General features: G+C 39.2%; 1 protein-coding gene across 1 annotated transcript in view; it reads left to right on the top strand.

The window, feature by feature from the left end:
- Positions 1–23634, top strand: part of PRICKLE1 (prickle planar cell polarity protein 1) — an 86757-nt gene extending 63123 nt beyond the window's left edge. Inside the window, 8 exon segments of the mRNA XM_073619941.1 lie at positions 13591–13762; positions 14735–14848; positions 16829–16966; positions 17821–18024; positions 18464–18650; positions 19423–20283; positions 21697–22004; positions 22006–23634. Coding sequence (XP_073476042.1) covers positions 13637–13762; positions 14735–14848; positions 16829–16966; positions 17821–18024; positions 18464–18650; positions 19423–20283; positions 21697–22004; positions 22006–22560 — 2493 coding nt within the window. The 5' untranslated portion in view covers positions 13591–13636 and the 3' untranslated portion in view covers positions 22561–23634.
- Positions 23635–24457: the final 823 nt, after the last annotated feature.

Here is a 24457-nt window from a genome sequence, read left to right as displayed (position 1 = left end):
TAACGTATATAACTTTTAATATATGTGTATTAACCATGAAAAATACACATCTGGACAAGAGCATCATACAATGCAAATAACTGTCTTTGTTTTAGTCTTGTGTATTGAGAAAAACAATGTACCAATTTACTGTCCAACAAACCATTATAGGTTGTGCATGTATTCCATAGGCAGTACAAACGCACTTTGCCTATTTTCTCCCATGTCATCTGTAATATCTGCCGATTTTATTATATCTGCATCTGGAGATGTAGTATTTTTACTTTAAATACTATGGCATATATTTTATTAGCAGTTTCAGAAATCATCTGGTCATTGGTAAACAGTGGAACTTGTAATTTTAGAACAGATTAGTATTCTAGTAGGTGTATAAGATTTCCGGTGTAGGATACATAGACTTCCTTGAATAAAGTTATTATAGGAAATGCCTGAATAATCCCTGTGCCTATAAAACTCTCCATACATATGCATGTCGCACTCTGGTAACAGCTTCAGTGGTGCTAAGTGTTTTGTGATGTGTTTTTTGCCTGGATTATTCAAGCCGCATTTGATTTGACAAAGTCGAGCAGTGTAAATTATTGGATGCTAGAAACCACCAGCAGAGTCCTTCTGTGTTGTTGACTTATGTCCAGAGCAGGCATTGCGGGAAGTCTGCTGAAGAAATGGCACTCAATCATTCCCCTTCATGGCTGGCCAGGAAAGTAAACATTAACTATATCACTAATCATAGATGCTTCTCGACATAATGCATCCATTCATTGCAAATGAGCAAAATATTATCATATTTGCAGGTGTTAAACACTTACATTATGCATATCGCTATCATTTAAATGGTTATACAATATTATAAAGTTCACATAATGCATATTCTTTTCAGAAATGATTTTGGGTGCACTTTGTGTGCTCCATTATGTTGCAGACAAAGGAAGAAATGTGTGTCGGGTAATGGTACATGGGCTGGTTTTTAGCTAGTACTTTTGCTGCATAAGCTTTGTTCAACATATAAGTTGAACTCCAACTGCTTATAGGCTTTCCACACTGTATGATAGAAGATAAAGACACATCCGTTATCACTGATTTTTAAAACGGAGCGCATGCCACTGTTGTATGCTGCCATTTCCTATCACCCATACACAAGCAATCTGCATTTGTACTGATCGCACAGTAATGTAAATAATGGAGATAATTGTTTTGTGGCCTGTTCTATGCTTGGCCACCTCGGCACCTCGGCTTGCTTTGGTTGCAGGAATCGAGGAACCCTGTTTGGTCACATTGTACTCTGTCAGTTAATGAGATGGAAAGCATAAAAAAAGTATGTATGTGTGTATGTGTATATGTATGTGTGTATGTATATATATGTGTGTGTGTGTGTATATATGTATATATATATATATATATATATATATATATATATTTAGTTTTGCTAATTTTAACAAGTACCCAACTGTCCTCCGTTTTAGTTTGGGGCTGACTTTGTTTTTTTGGCTAAAGTGCTGTTTAAAGCTCCTTAAAGCAGTTTTGTACTTGGATCAATCCTTTACTGACTACTCTCTGCAGCCAACTGAATTTTAATTAAAAAATGATGGAAGCCAAACCATTCCCACCACTGATATGACACTCTGGTCAGTCGAATCAATTCAAGCCATAATGGGGCTGATAACAAGCACTTCTCACCACTGGAATAATTTGTTTTCATTTACAGTGTTTTTTCAAATTGTTGTGAATTATCCATAGGAGTGGAAGGTGTTTGATAGACTGAAGTGCACATTAGCAGTTCTCAGTAAAGTCGCACAAGAAACACACAAGCCTCAGGGCTACAAAACACAAGCCTATGTTTCCTCTTTCTTGAGGTAAGGTCAACCATTTAATGGCCAACCTCAAGTTGGTTCAACAATGTAAACAGCTTGTTGTTGTACTGAAAAAATAGTTTGAGTATATGTTTGTAAATATACTGTATGATAATGGAGGTTGTTTAGCCGTCTCTGGGAGCTGCCATTGCTGACTTGTTTATAAAGTTGCAGACTCTGGGATGTTATGCCTTGTACACACAATGAGAATATCGCACTAATAATTGTACCATTTCTTTTTTTGAATGCTAGTCTTGTATGGAAAACCAATAGGTTACTACAGTTACAAAAATTATCAGAATACAACTTCGGAAGAGATGTAATGTATTCTTGTGTTTCTTAGTATGTGTGTGTGTAATAAATATATATATATATATATATATATATATATATATATATATATATATATATATATATAATATATTACACTTTTGTTTAGTGTTGCTTTAAATAGTGCAGGTTCTGGGGTTCTATTCCCATGCTGAATTCACTACCTAGAGTAACGGACTTGGGAAAATCCATGTAGGGCAGAGAATCTAACTTTAAGTAGACTTAAACTCTAAACACTAACATTTGTCAGCAGGTAGGGTCCTTCGGTAGAAGATAACTTATTTATTTTCTTATGCCACAAAGCTTTTACTTACCTGCTAGCAATTAAAAAAAAAATCTGCACAATGATTGTGGTGCATGCGCAGTACAGCATGCAGTCCCAGGCATGGAACCAGGTGTCACCATAATGTAACTCCAGGGTACATGCATGGGAGTAACTGCATCAGTGCCAGTCCGATGGAGGAAGACAGAGAGACAGAGAGACAGAGATTTTCTATATATGGGCAGGCTGGTCGCACATGAGTCAAATCTATTGATCAACTTTTGTGCAACCAGCCTATCGCTTGTTGAACAAAAAAAATGATGTTCTACTTGGTGTTCCCCTCCAGTGATGTGAGGTCAGAGCTCACCACATCCACTTTGTCCCCACCAGTGCCATACCCTTCTCTTCGAAGTCCTCTGTCTCTGGCTTCCTCCATCGGACTGGCACTGATGCAGTAACTCCCATGCATGTACCCTGGAGTTACATTATGGTGACACCTCGTTCCATGCCTCGGACTGCATGCTGTACTGTGCATGCACCACAATCATTGTGCAGATTTTTTTTTTTAATTGCTAGCAGGTAAGTAAAAGCTTTGTGGCATAAGAGAATAAATAAATTATCTTCTACCGAAGGACCCTACCTGCTGACAAATTTTAGTGTTTAGAGTTTAAGTCTACTTAAAGTTAGATTCTCTGCCCTACATGGATTTTCCCAAGTCCGTTACTCTAGGTAGTGAATTCAGCATGGGAATAGAACCTCAGAACCTGCACTATTTAAAGCAACACTAAACAAAAGTGTTTGTTTAGTGTACAGTTTACTCAAAAAATTACCCTCAATCTCACTCCATTATTTTTTCATTTGGCACTTCTGTAGCAGTATTTTTATATAAATGTTTATATTGTACTATACAGGGGAACAGGTTGTAGTTGGGCGATACAAAAGGTGGTCCTTAGTACCTCCTCACCGCGACCTTAATGGTTGTACTGTTCCCCTGGACTCTCAAGCCCTACACCATAGAGCTATATCTTGTACTGATGAGGGCAAAAAAAATCCTGAAACGGCAGTATGCTAGTTGATCCCAGTTTTTGTAAAATTCTGACTTTATATGTGCAATTCTATATATGAGCAGTTCTAGATGCAGTGATGGCTAAAAGCAGCAAATATTTTCTTTTCTTTTTTTTTTTTTTTCTTTACATTTTTGTGAAGAGATCTGTATTTAAAATTACAGTCTGCTAGGACTTGCCATGATGTTTCTCTCCTTTGAATGCGGTAGACCTGCTGCGAAGAGTTCTCTTTACTGTTTGGAAAAGGGAATGACTGCTGATCAATTACATTGATCCCCTAGTATGTTGCACAGCTTGCAAGCACTTGCTGTCACTTGAACCTATGCTTTGCCCATGCAGAACAAATACACTTTAGTCCTGATCCCTACAGCAACTTATAGGTGCTATCAGGCTGAACTAGGGAAATGTATCTATTCTTCCATCCACGATAAACAGCCTGAGAGCCCATTCACACAGGGACGACTTGTCAGGCGACCTAGTCGCCTGACAAGTCGCCTCCCGTTCTGTGCTATGGAACCGTTCTAAGGGGAGCGACGCAAGTCGCTCTGACTTATAAAAAGGTTCCTGTACGACTTCGGGGGCGACTTGCATAGACTTCTATACAGAAGTCGTTTTGCAAGTCGCCCGGGCAGTCGTTTGCAGGTCGTGTTGCCCCTGTGTGAATGGGGTCTAAATGGATTAATTTCACTTTCCCGGTTTGTATTCAATCAGTCGCAGCACCAATGGCTGTCAGAATACTTGAACAGCGGCTGTATCTGGCTGTATTCCCTTTTTGGCATAGAATTTCCCACTCAGCCTCTATGATTTTTCAAATGAAGTTTGTCAAGCCAGGTGGTACAGACAGGGTCACCCATGGCTCAAATTTCTGCAGATTTCCAAAATATTGAGCTGTGTATGCAAATCCAAACATTGAACTTTTCTATTTACTCCCTTTTTTGTTTTGGTGAATATACAATTGAAAGTGTTTTTTTTCTTGGATCTGTTTAGTATGTGGAAAATAAAACCTGTTTATCCTCCAGGAAGTCTAGTAAACAGAACTTTATGCACTCCGCCTTTACTGAATCTTATTGGATACAATAGTCCAGCTCTCTCTGTGGGCTACACAATACAAATTCCATATGTTATAGGGAAGAGAAGAAAGGGGTGTTTTCTGTAGTCCTAACACTTCCTGTCCAAGGGTGACAACACTGCTACTCTGTAGCTACAATATGGTGAATGTTGCCTCCCTACGACAAGTATGTTACTGGCAGGACCATTGGGTGAAAATAATTGGAAAAAGATCTCGAAAAATGAGTGAAACCACCAGATCTAAAGATTTGCAATCTACAATTTATTAAATTTTTTCCCATTGGGTTTAGATGTTTCATTTTGCTGCACACTGTTAGGAATACAGTAATCAGAAAAGGTGCAAAGTATCTAGGGTGAAATAATTTTATAGTTATTTTTTGCAATTTACATATAACTAAAGACCACTTCTTAGTTTTGATGTTTTAGGTTAAAATGCCTGTCAGGTTTTTCTTGTGTTCTGTGTACCTGTTGAGGAGATTTATCTTCTATTTTTACCGTTATCACTAAAAGTGAAAGACACTTCTAAGTTTTGGGGTTGTCACCAGAACAGGAAGAAAGGGGAAATCTTTTTATATAGGAACTAGTTTTGGTGACCCTGGGGAAAACCCAGGAATTCCCTCCACTGTGGAAGGATTGCCTCTCGCTTCCCGTTTTTTGACTAGGATCGGAATCGAATAGGAAATCTCCCTAACAGGACATAGATGGCAAAAAAAAAAAAAAAAAACCCTGATGGGGGTTATAGCCTTCCCGTACTTCAAAATGGAAGAAAACATTTTTTGCCATCAGTTCAAGTTAAAGGTACACTAAATATATCTTCTTCAAAAATAATCCATACACAGCCACTAAATGGTCCTGTAATCTATTTTCCATACAATTATTTTCTACTGTTTTTTTGCTACCTTGTAACATCCTTCATGAACTTCTCCTTTTCCCTCTCGCTTGCTTTTGTTTGGGATGAGCTGTTCAACTTATTTGAGGTCATGTGAACTGCTCCATCACACCACAAATCCCTTAGTTCATCTCATTAGCGAGCAAGAGGGTGACTACATTTCTACTTACAGTGGGACCATGGAGAATGAACATATCAATCCTCTAAGAGGAAGTGTGATCACAGTAGCAAAAAAGAATTTGGAGGAGGCAGAGGGCAAATGAAGAGGTACATACGGTACTTTGATGATGAAATAATCTATTTTTTTAACCAGAGTTTCTCGCTTTAAAGAGCATTTAACGGATAAGTTCACCTTTCGTAACATGTTACAACAATATTAAGGGTGTAACATGTTATGAACAGATTGGCCCCCGCTCTGACAGCTAGCCGTCAATTTAAAAAAAAAAAAAGTTCTCTGAATGGAAAACGACAAGTCCCGACAGTCTTTGCCGCTATCGGCTTGTAGTTTTCAATGAACTATCATAGCACTGTGGTAGTTCATTCATGCTTCCTGTCGGATTGTATCTACGTGCACACCGATACACTGTCAGGTCTGCAACACCTGTTTGGCAACAGTGATGTACTCGTCACCAGTTCAGTACTTTAGAAGCTCCAGAAACAAAAAATAATAAATGCACATTTTTTTTTTTTTTTTTTTTTACCTGCAAAAAATGTACATTTATTATTTTTTGTTAAAAGGTGAACCTATCCTTTAAAAATAAGGTATTGATGTGAGAAGTGGATTCGTATGCTCTGTTGAATTCTACTAATCGACCGCTCGTGAACGGGCTTGCTGGAAAACTGAACCTGGGCACACGCTAGACCCAGCGAACAGAAAAAAAATGTTGTGATGTTAGTGCGATCTCCCCCCCTCCCAGTTTTCCAGCATACCCTTTTGACAAAAGCTGGTTGAGAGTCTGGCTTCTGTAGAACGGACAGCTGTACGCACGGGCTGAAAGTCGGCAGGTTCCTGCCAAACTTTACTGATTTTGGCCCAGGTGTACAAGGCTTTAAAGCGGAGTTCCACCCTAAAGTGGAACTTCCGCTCATCGGATTCCTCCCCCCCTCCGGTGCCACAATTGGCACCTTTCAGGGGGGAGGGGGGTGCAGATACCTGTCTAATACAGGTATCTGCAGCCACTTCCGGGCTTAGACAGCCGCAGAATATCCGCAGATGGCCACCCCCCCCCCACCAGTACAGAAGCGCAGCGCGACTCGCGCATGCGCAGTAGGGAACCGGGCAGTGAAGCCGCAGCGCTTCACTTCCCGATTCCCTGACCGAGGATGGCGGTGGGGGCAGCCGAGAGACGAGCGATTGATCGGCTTCGGCTGCCGACATCGCTGGACCCTGGGACAGGTGAATGTCCATTTATTAAAAGTCAGCAGCTGCAGTATTTGTAGCTGCTGGCTTTTAATATTTTTTTTAAGATGCAGCTCCTCTTTAAGTTCAGTCAGCACTGCAGCGCTGGTCAGTGTATTGTGACCGCAGGGGAGTCCAGCTGAGTCCTCTGCTGTCACAATACAATGACCCAGCAAGGAGGTGGATGGGGAATTGGTTCCGTTTTTTTCCCACTCAGTCCACCAGCAGGAACTGATCAAATTTTAATCAGTCTATGGGCGGGCTGGTTGTACTGAAGTCAATCTATCATTCGCGTTCAGCATGTGGGGTTTTTTAGCGCCCGATCACTGCCAGCAGCTATAGCAACCATCAGTGATCATTTTATTCTGCTGGTGGGGAAGGCTGCTACTGGCAGAACACAATATGCGAGAGGGAGTCCATGTTGCTGGTGAAACTGAGCAATTTTCTTTCCTTCAACCCATGGTTGAAGGGGAAAAAAAATTGCATAAGGCTCAGTTCACACTGATGCGATGCAAGTTGGTGCGATTTGTGTTTTGACAGGTGTGAATTTAATGTGATTTCTGAGGGGACTTGCATAGCTGGAGAATAAATTTGCACCATACCTGCACTAAACTCGCACAGGACCCTTTTTTTAAACCGGATCAAAATGGTACTGCATTGATGTGAACGGCCTTCATAGAAAACAATGTATTTTTAGATGACGCGCGACTGACTCTATGCCTTTTGGATTACATCAGATTTGCATCATTGTGCACCGGGCCTAATGTATGGCCTTCCTTAGTGTTAACTTGTGCCTCAAGTGTGTGTATTGTTTTTTTTTTTTTCCTTTTTAAGGTAGATTCAAATAAATATTGATTGCCACTACTGATATGCCATATTTCCATAAGCTTCATTACCCAGACTATAGTAAGACAAGATAGTGGTCGCTGTGTTTGTAGGCATTAAAAGGGATTAGATCAGTAAAACAATCTGTAGCCTGGGGTTGTGACACACAAAGGAGAATTACTGTAGAACAAAGAGCATAAAGTGATTAGATTTTATTCCTCTGAACAGATTAAGTGAATTTTGTTGTAAGTTGGGGATTTCCATTGTTTTTGCGGCATTGTCTTTACAGATGGTGTTCTGGTGAAAAATGAAAACTTGTTAAGGAGCTTTAATCTAAAGTTCCTAATTAGCTGGGCATACTGTGCAGGACTGGCTCTGTTTCCACATTGTACAGCAGGAATGTTTTGCACACATGCATTGCTGTTTATGTAGAGAGCCTCCCGGTGTGCTTGAAGAGCTCTCAATGGCCAGTTTTCCTTTTTCTGCTTTTGATGCACAGGGGAGTGGGCAAAGTTCACATGTATGAACTTTAGGTAGAGGAAGTTGGGAATGCTGGTGGTCATCTGACCTAACTGTTGGAATTCTGTGTAACCAAAGGGATGAATGGGGGGGCTGGGCCAATGACAGTGTGAATAAGTAGAGGGCTGGCTCTTGTAACTACAGGTAGGATATGGTCTGCTGTAATCAGTCAGAGGATGGAAACCAGCTCAGGAGACTCACAACTAGCAATGTCTGTAGCTGCTCACTGAATCTTTATCACAGGACTTGGTTGACTGAACTACCGAAAACCCATATCTTCTGAAAGAAGGTGAGGAAAAATTCCTTTATCTACTAATATATCTTCAGGATTGAATCTGGGGAATTATCTAACACTTTTCATTAACTTTGTTTCTTTACATCTGCGTTGTATTTATAGTTTTTAGTATCTAAAGGCAAAAATAAATGTTAGCATTTTTTAATACAAAAATGGGCAGAAGCCGATTTATTGGTGTTATAACTGCAGACTTGTGAGGTGTATTTAAAAGTCACTGTTAGAATATGGTTACAGCCATAATTCACATTACCTGCAGCTTAATGTAGAAGCTTAATCCCCAGGCTTTCTTTAAGTGAGGTTAATTGGATGTTGATGCCTGAGTTATGGACCTGTAAGCTAAGAGGGGTCAGCTCTGCCTGTGAGCTGCTCAGTGTGCCTCTGTTCCTGCTGACATACAAGTTGGCCCCAAATTTGATCCCTTTTATGGAACAGACATTGCATTTGTGCGCTGCATGTGGACGTTTGTTGTCAGCTGGCCTGTCTGATCTGCAGGTGGTCTGAGTGCGCTTTAAATTTCATCTTTGAATGGCTGTGATTTTCTGTCTCAGGGAAATTCTTTCTTACATGGCTTTTGCCATTGCTGATAACTTTGTTGAACAAAAGATGTTCCTAATAATCCTAAATCTCCTATAGAGGTTCTGGTATGCTGTTCCTTGCAAGATTAACCCAAGGAGCATGTTCAGCGTATGTGTCACACAAACTAGATGTGTAACTGGAAAGGGATTCCTCTGGTCTTTGTACAGGTTTTCAAACAATCATGATTGTCCTTTTTCCTCTCTTTTCCCTGGGAAGTTAGTTTCAATGGCTCTGCTAATATAAAAGACAAAAGAGTGTTGTTCAGTCCAGCAGGTGACAGTGTGAGATGTAAATATCTGTGTACATTGGAATAGCCCGTCTACTGTTTCCAAGAGGTCAGAGCAGGACAAATCCCAGAAACTGCATAATTATGGCTACTAAAACTTTATTGTAGTGAACTAATCTTACTGTTTGTGCTGGTTTCAAATCAATCTCTAGAACTCCACCTCTTCTCTACTGTCAAGACTTTTATATAACCTTTGCCAGCCTTTTCAAGTGAAAATGTAGAGAAATGACTCCAACATGGCATTATTTTCTGATAAATACTGTCCAATATCTGATCAAACTTGTTCAATGCATTATAACAAACTGAAGCATCCTAACTGGATGGCACCCTTTGACATATTTTACTTTTTTGTTTTAACCTTTATTATTAAAACCTTGAGTTGTGATTTGGTAGGTTCCTCCCAGGCAGTTGATACATTACCTTATAAAAGCTCTTAAAAGATACATATATTAGAACAGGGGTCTCCAAACTGTGGCCATGCGGCGCTTTGCTTGCCTTCGTCCCACTGATATGAGACACTATTCTGAGACCAAGAATGGGGTATAACTCCTGCCACTGACATCAGCAATGGGGTGCTATTTCTTCCACAGACTCCAACAATGGGGAGATTTATCCTCCCCCCAATACAAAATGTTCTATTCCTGCTGGCCACAGTTTGGCCCCTCTAAAGTCTAAAGGACAGTAAACTGGCCCTTTTGTTTACAAAGTTTGGAGACCCCCTGTGTTAGAACATCCCAACCGCGACATTACCTATACAGAATTTGCATGTTCTCCCTGTGTGGGTTTCCTCCGGGTACTCCAAAGACAAGTCGATTAATTGGCTCCTGTCTAAATTGGCCCTAGTATATGTATGTATGAATGTGAGTTAGGGACCCTTCGATTGTAATCTCCTTGAGGACAGGCACTGAGGTGAACGCACAAAATATATATATATATATATATATATATATATATATATATATATATATATATATATATATATATATAATGTATGTGTGTGTGTATGTATGTGTGTGTAAAATGCTGTGTAAATTGATGGCACTATACAAGTACCTATAACAAATAAATACAAATGGAACAAAAGAGAGGACTAATGAGTTCCTGCACTATAGGCCCAAATGGTGCAATGACTTGTAGCTTTATTCTCACTGTGCTTTGATAACGGCTCCATAATAGATGTATCGGGCACATGTAATACACCAATGACAATAACTTCCACACTTTACAACCAATCTGACTGCAAAAAAGTGGATGACCTTGTTAATTCCACCATGTTGTGCTCCTGTCCTCACTAAGACTTGCAAAAGGATTGTAATATACAGTATTTTTATCCCTGAATAACTGACAATACCTGCTGGCTTCTGAAAAACAACCACCTTTACTTTAGACGTTTGGCCTCAACTTTTTGAGGCACGTGTTATCCAGGGGAAAAACACTGAATTTAGTGGGTCGTTTGGGGAGAAATCTAAGCAAGCTGAGTATCCTCAGCTTTTCCATCCGAGGTGTTATCTGGATTTGTGTTTCAGTGTCCTTTTTAGCTCGGACTACTAATTTGTTGAGTAGAAAAAACTAACTCTACACAATGCCCAGCCAATAACACAGAACACATTATATCAACTGTTTTTTTTTCTCATTTAAGTTTTAATATTGACACCTTCTGAAGGCATTCAGGAAATGTAAGCACACATTTTACAAAGCTGCATCTTATTCATACATGGCAGTCCCTGCTACTTTTGCCTTAAAATAGACTTGTTATCAGGATTAGTTTTTACAGCTGCTGAGCTGGTTTATACATGCTGGCTGCCAGTGACAGGGACAGCACATTACTACTTCCTTTGAAGAACATGTACAACTGTAAAAGCATTTACTTGTGTGATTGCTTCCGCACTCACAATCTTTCTGGACAGATTGGTTGAGTTTTTTTTTTTTTTCCAAATTGGAGGCCACCATAATTTTGTGCAGCATCTCATCATTGGCAGAGTTTCTAGTGGCATCTAATGGGGAAAAAGGCAACACTCTCTCTGGTATATGTACTGTGTCCCCTCTGATAATTGTCAACAGTGACTGAATTAGGCACTTCTTCCGTTATTAAAATTAGGGTTGGTTTAGTCTCAAAATAGCCATAAGCACAGTTGGATGAACCTAATTCTGGTGCCTACTTTCTAGGTGCCCATCACTGGCTCATTTAAAAAAGTTGGCTTCGGTTGCCCTAAGATATTGACATTAATTTTTATGGCCCTAAATATGCATGACACATTTGAGAAGTGTTTTATTTAATCTGCCTCTTTGTAGCACTTCTTCCATTTGCAGTATAACAGAATTAGCTTCTTTTGCAGTGTGTTAACAACCTATGCATTAAATTCAATTAGCTTGGCTTGTATATTTTACATACCATGGCTGAAATCATAACATTCAATCAAAAATATGTAGTTGAACTACCAAAGTAGCAAATGTTTTTCCAAAGCACTGCTTTCCACTCATGTGGATATGAATTTGAATCAGTTTATTGCATCATGAATGTGTGGTGTAGTCTTTAAAATGTCTGTTGAAAACCTGAAGCCTTGACCTGCAAGTGAGCAGCTGTGAAGACAACTTGGCCATTATATGTGTATCACAGTGTCTCTACTGTATGCAGATGCTAATATTTCAGTCTGGTTAAACCATCATGTTTCACGTGGATAAGACCTTCTTTGTAGCTACTTCTAAGCCAAATAACGTTACACAGTTGAGCTTTACTGCCTTTGCCAGGGTGATGTCTCCAATATATGATCCCCCAGCAATTTAGAATTAAAAAAAAAAAAAAAATTCATGTATGAATTTTAAGTTCTTGAAATGTATTGGCCTGTTCAGCACAAAGATTTGATACAAAATCCTGTGTTTTTTTTTTTTTTTTTTTTTTTTTTTTTTTGGTTTAAAAAAAAAAAAAAGTCCTTTTTTGTAAGTAGTGAAATTTTTTTAAATTAGTGTAATCAAGTTCAAGTTCTATTTTGGTGTGAATTTACAGTTCAATCCTATTATGCACTAATTTTGCTCAGGTAGCTGTGTTGTTTGCATCATTCTATTACACTGCAATTGTTGCTTTCCTGCCAGCTAGAGTCATGCGATGGGCGTGGCTGTCGCAATAGTGTGAACAACCTGGCAGATGTAACCGTCTCTTGCTAGGTGCCCATGCCATGGGTGTGTATTTAGCAGTTTATTTTGTGAATTTTATAAATGGCGTGGTGCTTCCCTTTTTTTGCTCACATTCATGGCACATGTCCCTTCAGTTTTAGGGCAGGATGGGGGTCTTGACTTCTTCATTTGACTTTTTTACAGTGGGGCCATCTAAAGGTTCCTCTTTCACCCAACATCTGCTGTTTTTTTACAAACTGTAATAGGGTGGGTGCTAAGTTTTTTATCTCTAAATGTGTGATCAAAAAAAAAAAAAAAAAGTTAAACGCAATATAGTGACAGGCCAGAACCTTTTTGTAGAGGCATTTTTTTTTTCAATGCATGTATTTTCAGATCAATGTATTAAGCACAACCGAAGCCATCAAAACCAGTTATGAGTAAATACTTGTGAACAGTTGGTTGGTGTGAATGGCTGACCTGCACCTGTTGCAATAGAAGTTTGCTTAACTGTTACTACTTGAAGGGGCAGAACAGTATTACAGTATTGCTCAGGGTCAAAAGGTCATGCTCCCCATAGGATGAAACTGTAGCATCCTTTGTTGGTGTTCTGCCTCTAGCCCCCTTATCACAATTTTGTGGTATGTCAAACATTTCATTCCATGTTTTGTAGAGACTACCTGTGAATTCACTTGCTTCTCTGCTCTGCCAAATACACATAGTATTATTATATAAACTCTACATTTTATGTAATATTACAAGTGTTCAATAAATGGGTTCTATTTTTATACTTTCTATACTAGGGCTCATTTTTTTTTCTTTTCTTGCCAAATAACCTTTTTTCTTTGATCTGTTAAATTTCTCACACATGAAGCTATGTGAAAATAGTTTATTGATGTTCTAAATGAACTTTCTAGACTACAAGGATTTTTTTTTTTCTTTGAGCTGACATCTAAGGAACCGGCTTTTGCCTTCTACAATGGCACCCATTCATTTCAAAGTTGGTAGCTATGTAGTTGAATGAGCACAAATATATCTGTTTTCTGTTTTACTTCTATCTTCCACTGTAGTATATTTACATGTTTTACAGTTTTTTTTTTTTTTTAATTTGTTTTTTTTTAGGATATTTTAATGTGCTGGAACAACCAGAAATAGAAGTGTTTTAGCCATGGCAATGGAGCAGAAAATCTGTAAGCTAACTTATGGGTGCCAGCGAAGCTCCACATCAGATGACGACTCTGGATGTGCTATGGAGGAGTATACTTGGGTTCCACCAGGACTGCGTCCTGAACAGGTAAGGGGAAGTTTGCAGTTAATATGAATGGGTGTAATGCACATTTCCTTTATCTTTTGTGCATATAGCACCCACACTGCACTGTCATCGTTATTGCTCACTTTAGTTGAACTACGAAACCAGTTGTTTTGATAGTAGTAGTATTTGTATACCTAGAATAAACTATTCCAGATCACAAGTAATTAAAAATAGGCATTTTTTTCTTTTGTGTACTGCTTTTAAGAATGTGCACTGCTAGTAGTGCTGACAAAGTAAGATCAGATTGTAAAATGAAAGGGCCCATCTACTGCTACATAATTTGTTTAAAGGCATATTACATATCCAGGACATAGCTGTAGTGTGGCATTTGGCTAGAATGATTGGTTAAACAGTAGAAACGGCATCTGGCTGAAACATGTTCAGATGTGACCCCTCCCATGGAGTTGACTTCAGGTTCTCTGGAAAGAGCTCAGATGGAAGCAATGAAACTGTGGCTTGGGATGAACCTACCAGCAGGAGCCAACAAAGCCGCTTTTGTCTCACCAATGTGTAAAATGCAAGAAGCAAATTAAACCTGTTTATAGGGGCTGTTTTCTAGAAGGCTTCTTGCGCTTTGCAGAGTAATTGTTGATAAAAAAAAAAGTTGAAGTTTCCATAGAGTTGTTGACTACTGTTAAAGGAGCTGGGCATAATTGCCACATTAAATGTGCACAGTTTATGATACCCCCTAATAGTCTCTACTAGTTGCATTCCAGAAGAGCAATTCAGCAGCTGGGTGCAAAGTGATCATCTCTACTTGTGCTGAGCCGGCTCATCTGGTGCTCATTATCAGATAAGTCTGAAGTTGCCTAAGACCTGGTGTTACATTGTTTTCTTCTCTTGGCCATTTCACCTTTATTTAACGCTCTTTCCTTATGCTTGCAGTACAAGCTGCTCATTGTTTGAGGAGAAAAAAAAACAACAAAATGTATAATGCTGATTGTTCTAATGCAGGTTCAGTTATATTTTGCCTGTCTGCCTGAAGAAAAGGTCCCTTATGTCAACAGCGTGGGTGAAAAGTATCGAATCAAACAGCTTCTGTACCAGCTTCCTCCACATGACAATGAGGTAAGACTGCAGCATGGTTAAAGTAAAAACCTTTACATAATCTGAAGCATGCAAATGGGCATCAGGTCTTATTCTGTTTACTTTAAGCATGAAAAAGCACATTTGTAGAACACAAATGTGTTATGCGGAGCCAACCTTTCCACACCAACGGACATTAAAATGGTTTTGGACATGGTGAGAGAAAGCACCTGCCGGATTTGGTGTACCTATTAGGGGTTATATCCCCCCCTTTTCTGTACCAGAGACATACTGGGAAGTAGAAGGGGATTTTCCCTGGGAAATCCCACCTTTTGACAGTGGTCATCCAATCAGGACTTGTCTTGGGTTCCATTTTACCATCTGTTCCATGGTGTTTACACCAGCAATGTGCCCTGTGCTTACACTTCACTCCTCATGAATCTATTGAGGGTAACATCCATGTATTTTATATTTAAAATAAGTCAGCTATGAGGGTTTACATGCATAAAAATCATTCCTTTTAAAGGCTCACCATATAATCCAGTGGTGATGTCCAATTTCTTCGCCAAATACAGTACCATTTTACAGCCATGCAAGACTTTTGCAAGCCAGGAGTTCCCATATATGTATCAAACCGGTCAAAAATAAAAACCCCCTAAACTGTGCAGTGTTTAAAAAAAAAAAAAAAAAATTGTTCACTGCTGCTGTTCTTGATTTGAATTTTTTGGAACAGTATCTTTAACTGCTACTGGAGGACAGCTGGCTCGGCCCGTTGTTCAGGTCAATGGTTTGAAAGGGGCAAACTTTTTCCTTATACGTCTTAAAAATTACGCTTGTTCAGCGTCTTTCAGCGGTTTTTTAATTTTTTTTTTTTTGAAGACTTTCTGTATTGAAAGTGTTTAACCGCTTTCCTTCCCATTTACCAAGGCTGTTTAAATTCCAGTGTTTATAGTTTTGTACTACTGTTTCTTTTTGTCTCATTGCAAACAGTGTGTGTGAAATATATATATATATATATACACACTCAGTTACTTATAATTGTGCTGTTTTTATTGCCATTTGACACTTTCTTTATAATTTGAGATTGTGCTTACCCTTAAAGCTGAAGTTTTAGTGGGCTAACTTTAATGAAAAATGTCTTCCATTGTGCAGGCAGCTGGATCATGTAGAAATCTTCACTGCAGAGATGCCTGTCCTCTTTCTGTCTCTGACCACCCGCCACTGCAAGGGTTTATAGCTGCTATGTAAAAGCTCCAGAAAAGGACCCACCCATCCTCATTCTCCTCTTATGCGAAACAACATGCTTTTATTGCTTTCACTACCTGTAACCCAGGCTGTGAATGGGGAGAGTCACATGATTCTCTCCCCCATTCACAGATCCTGTTACAGGCAGTGTAAGCAATGAAACGTCCTCGTCTGGAACTTTTTCACAGATAACCTGAAGCTCCTAAATCCGCAGCATCGGAAGTTCAGAGACGGGAAGACGACAAGCATCCCTGCAGTAAAGCTTTGCAAGTTGGCACATTAAAACTATAGGTGTTTTGTTGTCGGGGTTACAGTGACATGCTTGCTAGGGTTGCACCAAAACCATCTTTTCTTACCAGCGAGTACCGATACTTTCGGTCAAGTACTTGCCAATATCAATATCTTTTGCAGTGCAATTTAAGCCCATACAAAATGAATGGGCTCAAATCGCACTACAAAAAATTGCATGCGGTTTCCCGCACTGCTCCTGTGTGAACTCGGGCTGAAGTCCCTATGACAAGCCTGGGTTTATACAGGAGCGGTGGGGGAACATGTGATTTGGACGGGAATCACACTGCATTCCTGTTCAAATCACATGGGATTCTTTGCAGTGCGATTTGAGCCCATTCATTTTGTATCTGTTTCAGGTATTGGAACATTTGCGTGAGTACTCGTGCAAATGCTAAGTATCGGTACAACCCTAATGCTTGCACCTCTGTAAGAATGTGACAGTCAAGTGTCTGCTAATACCAAGACATAAATCTTTTGTTTCCATAGGTGAGATACTGCCAGGCATTAAGTGAGGAGGAGAAGAAAGAATTAATAATGTTTAGTACACAACGCAAGAAAGAGGCCCTTGGGAGAGGCAATATTAAACTGTTATCAAGGGCTGCGATGCATGCAGTCTGTGAGCAGGTATGTGCCATGCTTTTGAGCATTTTAGAGAAATCTTGTTAGTAGCATTTATATTGGGGTTCATACCTGGTCAGTATTTTACCAATCTGCACATTAAAAAGGAGCTCTAATGCCAATGTTCTGGATAGAAAAGAAGCTGTAAAGGTTTGGGAAGGCTGTCATTGTTCAGCTTTATGTTGCAAGGGTAATGTCTGTATGTCCACACATGGCCAGGGGGGTACTAGGCATGAAGCTTCAACTACAGAGCCTTTCAGAGAGGATTTGAGTGAATTCCATTTCAAGATGTAATGTTGCTTGTGTTTTAGTAATAAAATGCAGGGGCCTATTTAACTTTTGATCTAGGATCACTCACAATTAAAGTGACGCTGCTTATTTATACTGTATGCTGCAGTTGTCCTATGATTGATTTATTTCTTAAATATACCCCGTAGAAAGCCCCCAAGCTGGTCTGTGTACATTCTCATGTCTCGTGTATGTGCGGGCTTTGGATAATAATGTATTTTCTCTATGGGAGAAGTGTCAAATTGTAGCCAGATGGCTAAGTTTATTAAAACCACATTCAAATAATGAAAACCAGCTTAAGTGGTCCTCTAAATATCTACTTAACATACATCAGCAATATTTTTCTTGGTTTAGAATCCGTTTATGGTCAGGGATTATTAGACTTTTCTCCCTTTGGATTTTAAATGGGTGTTTAAACTCCTTTGCTTGCTAGTTGTATGTCAGAAGTAGTATTTTTCCTTTTAATGTTAACTGTAACAAATGTGCCAACTTTCAGTCAACATGGTATGGACTAGATGTGTTTAAATATAGTTTATATTGTAATTTTCTTTTCTTTTTTTCACCCTCTTTAGTGCCGTGAAAAGATTAATGGTGGTGAAATAGGAATTTTTGTTTCAAGAGCCGGTCCTGGGGTATGCTGGCACCCAGCGTGTTTTGTTTGCTCCACGTGTAATGAGCTGCTTGTTGATCTCATATACTTTTACCAGGATGGAAAAATACATTGTGGCAGGCATCATGCTGAACTGCTCAAACCGAGATGCTCTGCCTGTGATGAGGTATATAAAATGACTTATTTGGGCAAATGCCCATTACATGTTCATTTTGCAGTTATCTTTTATTGCAAGCTTTTTGGCACTGTTTGAGTAGAATGTAGAAGTCAAGCCTATGTCAAATTCTGAGTCTATTAAAAATGTGTACAGCTGGCAGCTTAGTTACTTTTCACTGGGAATGTATATGGCACGCAATCCATTTGCCTAGTCTGAAGTGCTAGTAATAGCTTAGGACTAATATAGTGCTAATAATAGCTTGGAACCAATAGCTTAGAATCACATGTGCAACTGTATTAGTATTACATATAAACACATTTTCATTGTAATAGTTTTTGTTTTTTGGTGTTTTTTTTTTTTTTTTTTTTTTTGTGGCTGCCTGTAATGTTATGCTACAGCATTTGTCATTCTGCTTCTATATCCCTTATGAGATATTTTCTTCTTTCAGATTATATTTGCTGATGAATGCACAGAGGCTGAGGGGCGTCACTGGCATATGAAGCATTTTTGTTGCTACGAGTGTGAAACTGTGCTTGGTGGACAGAGATATATAATGAAGGATGGTCGCCCCTTCTGTTGTAGTTGCTTTGAATCTCATTATGCAGAGTACTGTGAATCCTGTGGAGAACATATAGGTAGGTTGGCTCAATTTTCGGTAGAGTGAAAATGTGGTACATTGGGGTTATTTACTAAAGGCAAATCCACTGTGCACTTCCAAGTGCAGTCGCTGTAGATCTAAAGGGGGCATCCAAGGAAAATAAACAGCATTTTTGCTTGCCGTGCACATGTTGTGCAGAGTGGATTTGCCTTTAGTAAATCAACCCCATTGTGTAACAGTTAAAGAAAGCAGCAATATTCTTATAGCGATTTTGTTATGGTGATATTTTTTTTTTTTTTTTTTTTTAGAACTGTATGCATCCCAAGTAATGCCAATGATGTACTAAGAGCTCTTAAAGTATAACTAAAGGTATTTTTTTTCCATGTTTTGGATAGAGTGGTGAGGGATTAGAACACCTGTCAGGTTTATATTGCAGTCTGTGCCCCCCGTTTAGCATGATCATTGAAAGTAAAAGTAAATCCGACATTTTGGATTGTCCCCAGAAAAGTAAGAGGGGAATGTTTCCAATGAGGACTTCTGGTGACCTGGGGGTCCCCAAGGGATTCCTTTACTTTGCAGGTGTTTCCCCTCACTTCCTGTTCTGGCTATGGGGCAGAAAGTGAAGGGTAATCTCCCCAATGGGACACAGATGGCAAAAAATAAACTGACAGGATTCATGACCCTCCCTTACTCTATCCAAAATGAAAAAAAAAAATGCCTATAGTTCTACTAGGTAGAACTAAGTAGTGGGCTATAATGGTCATGTTTTGTATAGCATTCTTTGATTAAGGAGTTTATGTTTCTTTTAGGTGTGGATCATGCTCAGATGACCTATGATGGCCAACACTGGCATGCTACAGAAAGCTGCTTTTGTTGTGCTCAGTGCAAAGTTTCACTTCTGGGTTGTCCCTTTCTGCCAAAAAAAGGTCGCATTTATTGTTCCAAGACTTGCAGCTTGGGAGAAGATATGCATGCATCAGATTCTTCCGACTCGGCCTTCCAGTCTGCTAGATCCAGGGAATCAAGGAGAAGCGTGCGAATGGGAAAGAGCAGCAGGTCCGCAGATCAGTGTAGACAATCTCTCTTGCTGTCTCCAGCACTGAATTATAAGTTTCCTGGCCTTTCTGGAAATGCTGATGATACACTCTCTCGGAAGATGGATGATATTGGCGTATCAAGGCATGGGGCCAATTTTGATAATGACTTTTGGAAAGGAAGGGACGAGCAGGATACTTCAGAGGACCATGAAGAATGGGCTGAGCATGATGACTACATGACTCAATTACTTTTAAAGTTTGGTGAGAAGGGACTCTTTCAGCAGCCTGCTGAAGATCATGGATCTAGTGAGCCTTGGATGTCTGAAAATGTCAAAATGAATAGTGACCTAAAAAGGAGCAGGCAAAATCAGAGTTTGGCAAGTAAAAAGTATCAAACTGATATGTATTGGGCACAGTCACAGGATGGACTTGGAGATTCAGCATATGGCAGTCACCCAGGCCCTGCCAGCAGCAGGAAAATGCAAGAGCTGGATTTAGAGCATGGTGCATCTGATTACAAACCTGACAACGTACCTTGGTACAAGAGTTCTCTGGAGTGCTTGTCTGATATGAAGCCACAGATTGAAAACATACGTGATTCAATGGATTCATTAGCATTGTCCAATATAACAGGTACTGACATTTTTTTTTTCTCTTGGACTTATTCTATTAATATTTGGTCCAAAAACATATTTTGCATAGCAATATTTTGATACAATGCAAATCCTTTACTTACAGAATTTAACATGTCACATAACTGACAACCATGGATAACATATACTAATATTAGAATTGATTTGAGATCTTTATTACCCTTTTGATACTAATTGATTCTCTGTTAGGCTTCATGCATCCTGCAGCGCAAAAGCTCCTGTTCTACAGGCAATGTGACCCTTTTTTTTTTTTTTTTGCCTCTAAACACTCCTCCATGTCAGTCTGTGTCCATGCACACATAGGCATTTAGAGGTAGAAATAAAAAAAACATCACTTGTGCAGTCTGAAGAGCAGTGTTTGGGCTGAAATAAACGTGTGTTATTACATCTTAATGGCCAGAATATATTCAGTTTTGCGCAAATGCACATAGATGCATATTCAAAAACTTGGCTTTTAACACGTTTTTTTGTGACACTTCTCCTGTAAGGAGAAAAGGTCTCTAAAAGTATTAAATGTGCATGAACCCTTAAAAAGGAGCTTCAGTCAGTTCTGGAAAAATTTTAAGTCAGCAGTTACAAAGGCTGTAGCTGCTGACCTTTTAATAAACAGACACTCACCTGTCCAAGGATCCAGCACCATTCTCACCTGAGCCGATTCTTCACCAGTCCCGGTCTTCAGGTCCCCGGTGTCTGTGTTATCAGTTGGCTGTAACTCCTTGCAGCTTCACAGTTGACTTCCCCACTGCGTATGCGTGAGCCACCTTGCGTTTTGTGACTGGTCCTGCAGCCCAAAAGGTTGCAGGGAGGGGGAGAGGGGAACTCCAGGTACCTTCACCCCCTCCCCCTCCCAAAAAGAAAAATGTATTCCAAATGTGGCTGAGGAGGGAAAGGGGAGCTTCCCCTTTTTAAATGAAGTTCTGCTTTAAGGAATTATTGAGCCATTCACATCACTCCCCTATTTAAGTGCATCTTGCATCTAATGTCACCACACTCGCACATAAACAGAAATTGATTTGTAGGACAGCAAAATTAGCCAGGTTATACTAGTATGATTGCCAGCAAATCTCATAATGTTGCATCCTTTTTGTTTTAAGATTTTTTTTTTTTTTTTCCCCATGTCTTATATTCAAAGGTTTTTTTCCACATGGGTATAAATCAGTCTTCTGTAGCAACAGTAATGAACACAAGCAGAGCGTATTCTGATTTATAAATTGCTGGAGTTCTCTTTTAATCTTTGTCCAGTTTAGATTGCCAACTAATCGGTAGCCATGGGAAACCCCTAAATTAGTTTAAGTCCATTATACCTATGTTTGATGAGCTTTGTGCTCTGTTTTTGCTTTCTACAAATAATTTTTGTGTCTCTTCTTTTTTTTTTTTTTTTTTTTTTTTTTAGGAGCATCCGTTGATGGGGAAAATAAAGCTCGGTCCTCACACTTTTCTTATCCAAGCTTCCAAGACTTGGACTCGAGGGACTGTGAGAAAATGAGCAACATGGGTACTCTCAACTCTTCCATGCTGAACAGGAGTTCTGAATCTTTGAAAAGTCTAAGTTCAGAACTGTGCCAGGAAAAGCCGCTTCCAGAAGAAAAGCCAGTTCATATGTCAGCACTGAGAAGGTCTAAGTCACAGACCAGACCACAAGTCAAATTTTCTGATGATGTGATCGACAATGGTGACTATGGCAGTATTGAAATCAGACAGGCCCCCAATGAGTGAGAGGAGTAGGAGGAGGGTTTACAATCTTGAAGAAAGTAGCCACAGGCCACACCAACATCACCGACGCAGGAAAAATAGGAAGTCTCGCTCCGAAAATGCACTTCATCTTGCAGCAGACCACAAACCTCCAGGACGGGAAAAACCAAGATGTTACACATCTGAGGATTATGACAGACTCTTTCAGAACAGATCCCCTCAAGAGGTGCAAGCATATATGCAAAATAGTGAACTATTTGGACAGTATACAAATGCTGCTTCAGATTATAGACTGCAAAGCCAATTGATGGATAAATTTTTTGGGTTGCATGGCGAAGATGATGACTCTTGGTGTTCAACCTGTTCCTCATCCTCTTCTGACTCAGAAGAGGAAGGATATTTTCTTGGACAGCCTATTCCTCAGCCACGACCACAAAGATGCCAATATTTTACAGATGATCTCCCTAGTCCCACAACTTCACTATCTAGTAGTCATTTTGGCCAAAGGACCACTAAATCCAAAAAGAAGAAAGGACACAAAGGAAAAAACTGTATCATTTCTTAAAACCCCTAGGTGTGCTTAGTTGAATTCCTGTGAAGACATTCAGTCCAGAGAGACCATTTTATAGTTCTGCTACTTGCAAAATACTTTTTTTAATGCCATGTCAAGTGTACCAAAACTGAGCAGCTGGTGTTTACATTGTGTAATGACTATGGAAATGTTTGTTTAGCAGGTTATTTACTTAGACGATCACAGGTTTACAGTACAGGTTTACTTTCTTTATTGCTTTACACACAATACTTAAGTTAGAAATTAGAATGTGCACTATATGCTTACCTGACACACATGTCCAAGATTCCAGAAGTCTGGAACCTACTCTGTAAGGGAGACTGTGTGTGGGCCAAACCCTTGTTTGCCAATTCCAGCAATCATTTACTCATGAATATGGTATATTTTCATGCAAATGAGATGTTTGCTCCTTACAGTTTGTATCTTCCAGGCCATAGTTTACGCTTTGTGTATTTAGATCAGAGTCCTTTTGTTAGGGATGGTTAATGGCAATTCAACCTGCCAGATTCCAAATTTTTTTTTTTTAAATACATTTTTCATGGCAGTGGGTATTTACCCTGGAAAGCCTTTAAGTCCATGCTAAGTGTAGAATATTTAGCTGCAAGTTATTTATGTTCAGACAAATTTAGCCCTAATTTAACTGTGCAAATAATAAATGTATATATTGTATATGTTAAATGCAGAACATGTTATTTTTTTATATTTCTTCTCTGCAAGGTATAGGGCACACCGAAAGATGATTTATTGCTACAGTTTTTCGTTTCTCTTCAGTTGCCACAAGCAGTTCAGAAAACAATACCGAACAGTATTTAGCAACCATGTCCTTCAATATGTCCTCTCCTAAGTTCTTTGGCCCTGTATTTGGCACTGCAGTGGTATAAGTTCTTATCCACCTGTGTAACATGTAGTTTTTATTTATAGGCCAGAGACTAGTAGAAGACACATCTTTCTCCATTCTGCAGCAACAGACTGTCTCTAAAAAAACATGTTTTAGATACCATAGGTCACTTGTTTGATATTTCTAAAATATTGACACTTTTTGTGAATAAAAATATAGATAAATTCCCATTGTGTTTAGTAAGTGTTCCATCTTTCCTTCCTTTTGGTTTTGTCTTGTAATTCAATAGAGACATTTTCAGTTCCTTACATAGTTATGTCCATCAAGTCCACACACACCAATGTGTGTGATTTTATGTCAGTATTACATTGTATATCCCTGTATGTTGTGGTCATTCAGGTGCTTATCTAATAGTTTTTTGAAATTATCAATGCTGCCCGCTGAAACCACTGACTGTGGCAGAGAATTCCACATCCTAACCGCTCTTACAGTAAAGAACCCTCTACGCAGTTTAACTGCTTCAGCCCGGAAGATTTTACCCCCTTCCTGACCAGAGAACTTTTTTACAATTTGGCACTACGTCGCTTTACCTGACAATTGCGCGGTCGTTTCCTGTACCCAAACGAAATTTGCGTCTTTTTCCCCACAAATAGAGCTTTCTTTTGGTGGTATTTAATCACCTCTGTGGTTTTTATTTTTTGCGTGATAAACAAAAGCGACAAATTAAAAAAAACAATTTTTTACTTTTTTTGCTATAATAAATATCCCCAAAAAATATATATAAAAAACTAATTTATTTCTCAGTTTAGGCCGATATGTATTCTTTTACATATTTTTGGTAAAAAAAAAGCGCAATAAGTGTATATTGATTGGTTTGCGCAAAAGTTATAGTGTCAACAAAATGGGGGATAGATTTGTGGCATTTTTATTTTATTTTTTTTTTATTAGTAATGGCTGCGATCTGCCATTTTTATCGTGAGTGTGACATTATGGCAGACACATCGGACACTATTTTGGGACCATTGTCATTTATACAGCGATCTGTGCTATAAG

This window comes from Aquarana catesbeiana, linkage group LG03, assembly GCF_042186555.1.
Source record: "Aquarana catesbeiana isolate 2022-GZ linkage group LG03, ASM4218655v1, whole genome shotgun sequence".
Classification (NCBI taxonomy): domain Eukaryota; kingdom Metazoa; phylum Chordata; class Amphibia; order Anura; family Ranidae; genus Aquarana; species Aquarana catesbeiana.
This window is presented reverse-complemented; position numbering and strand designations above follow the sequence as displayed.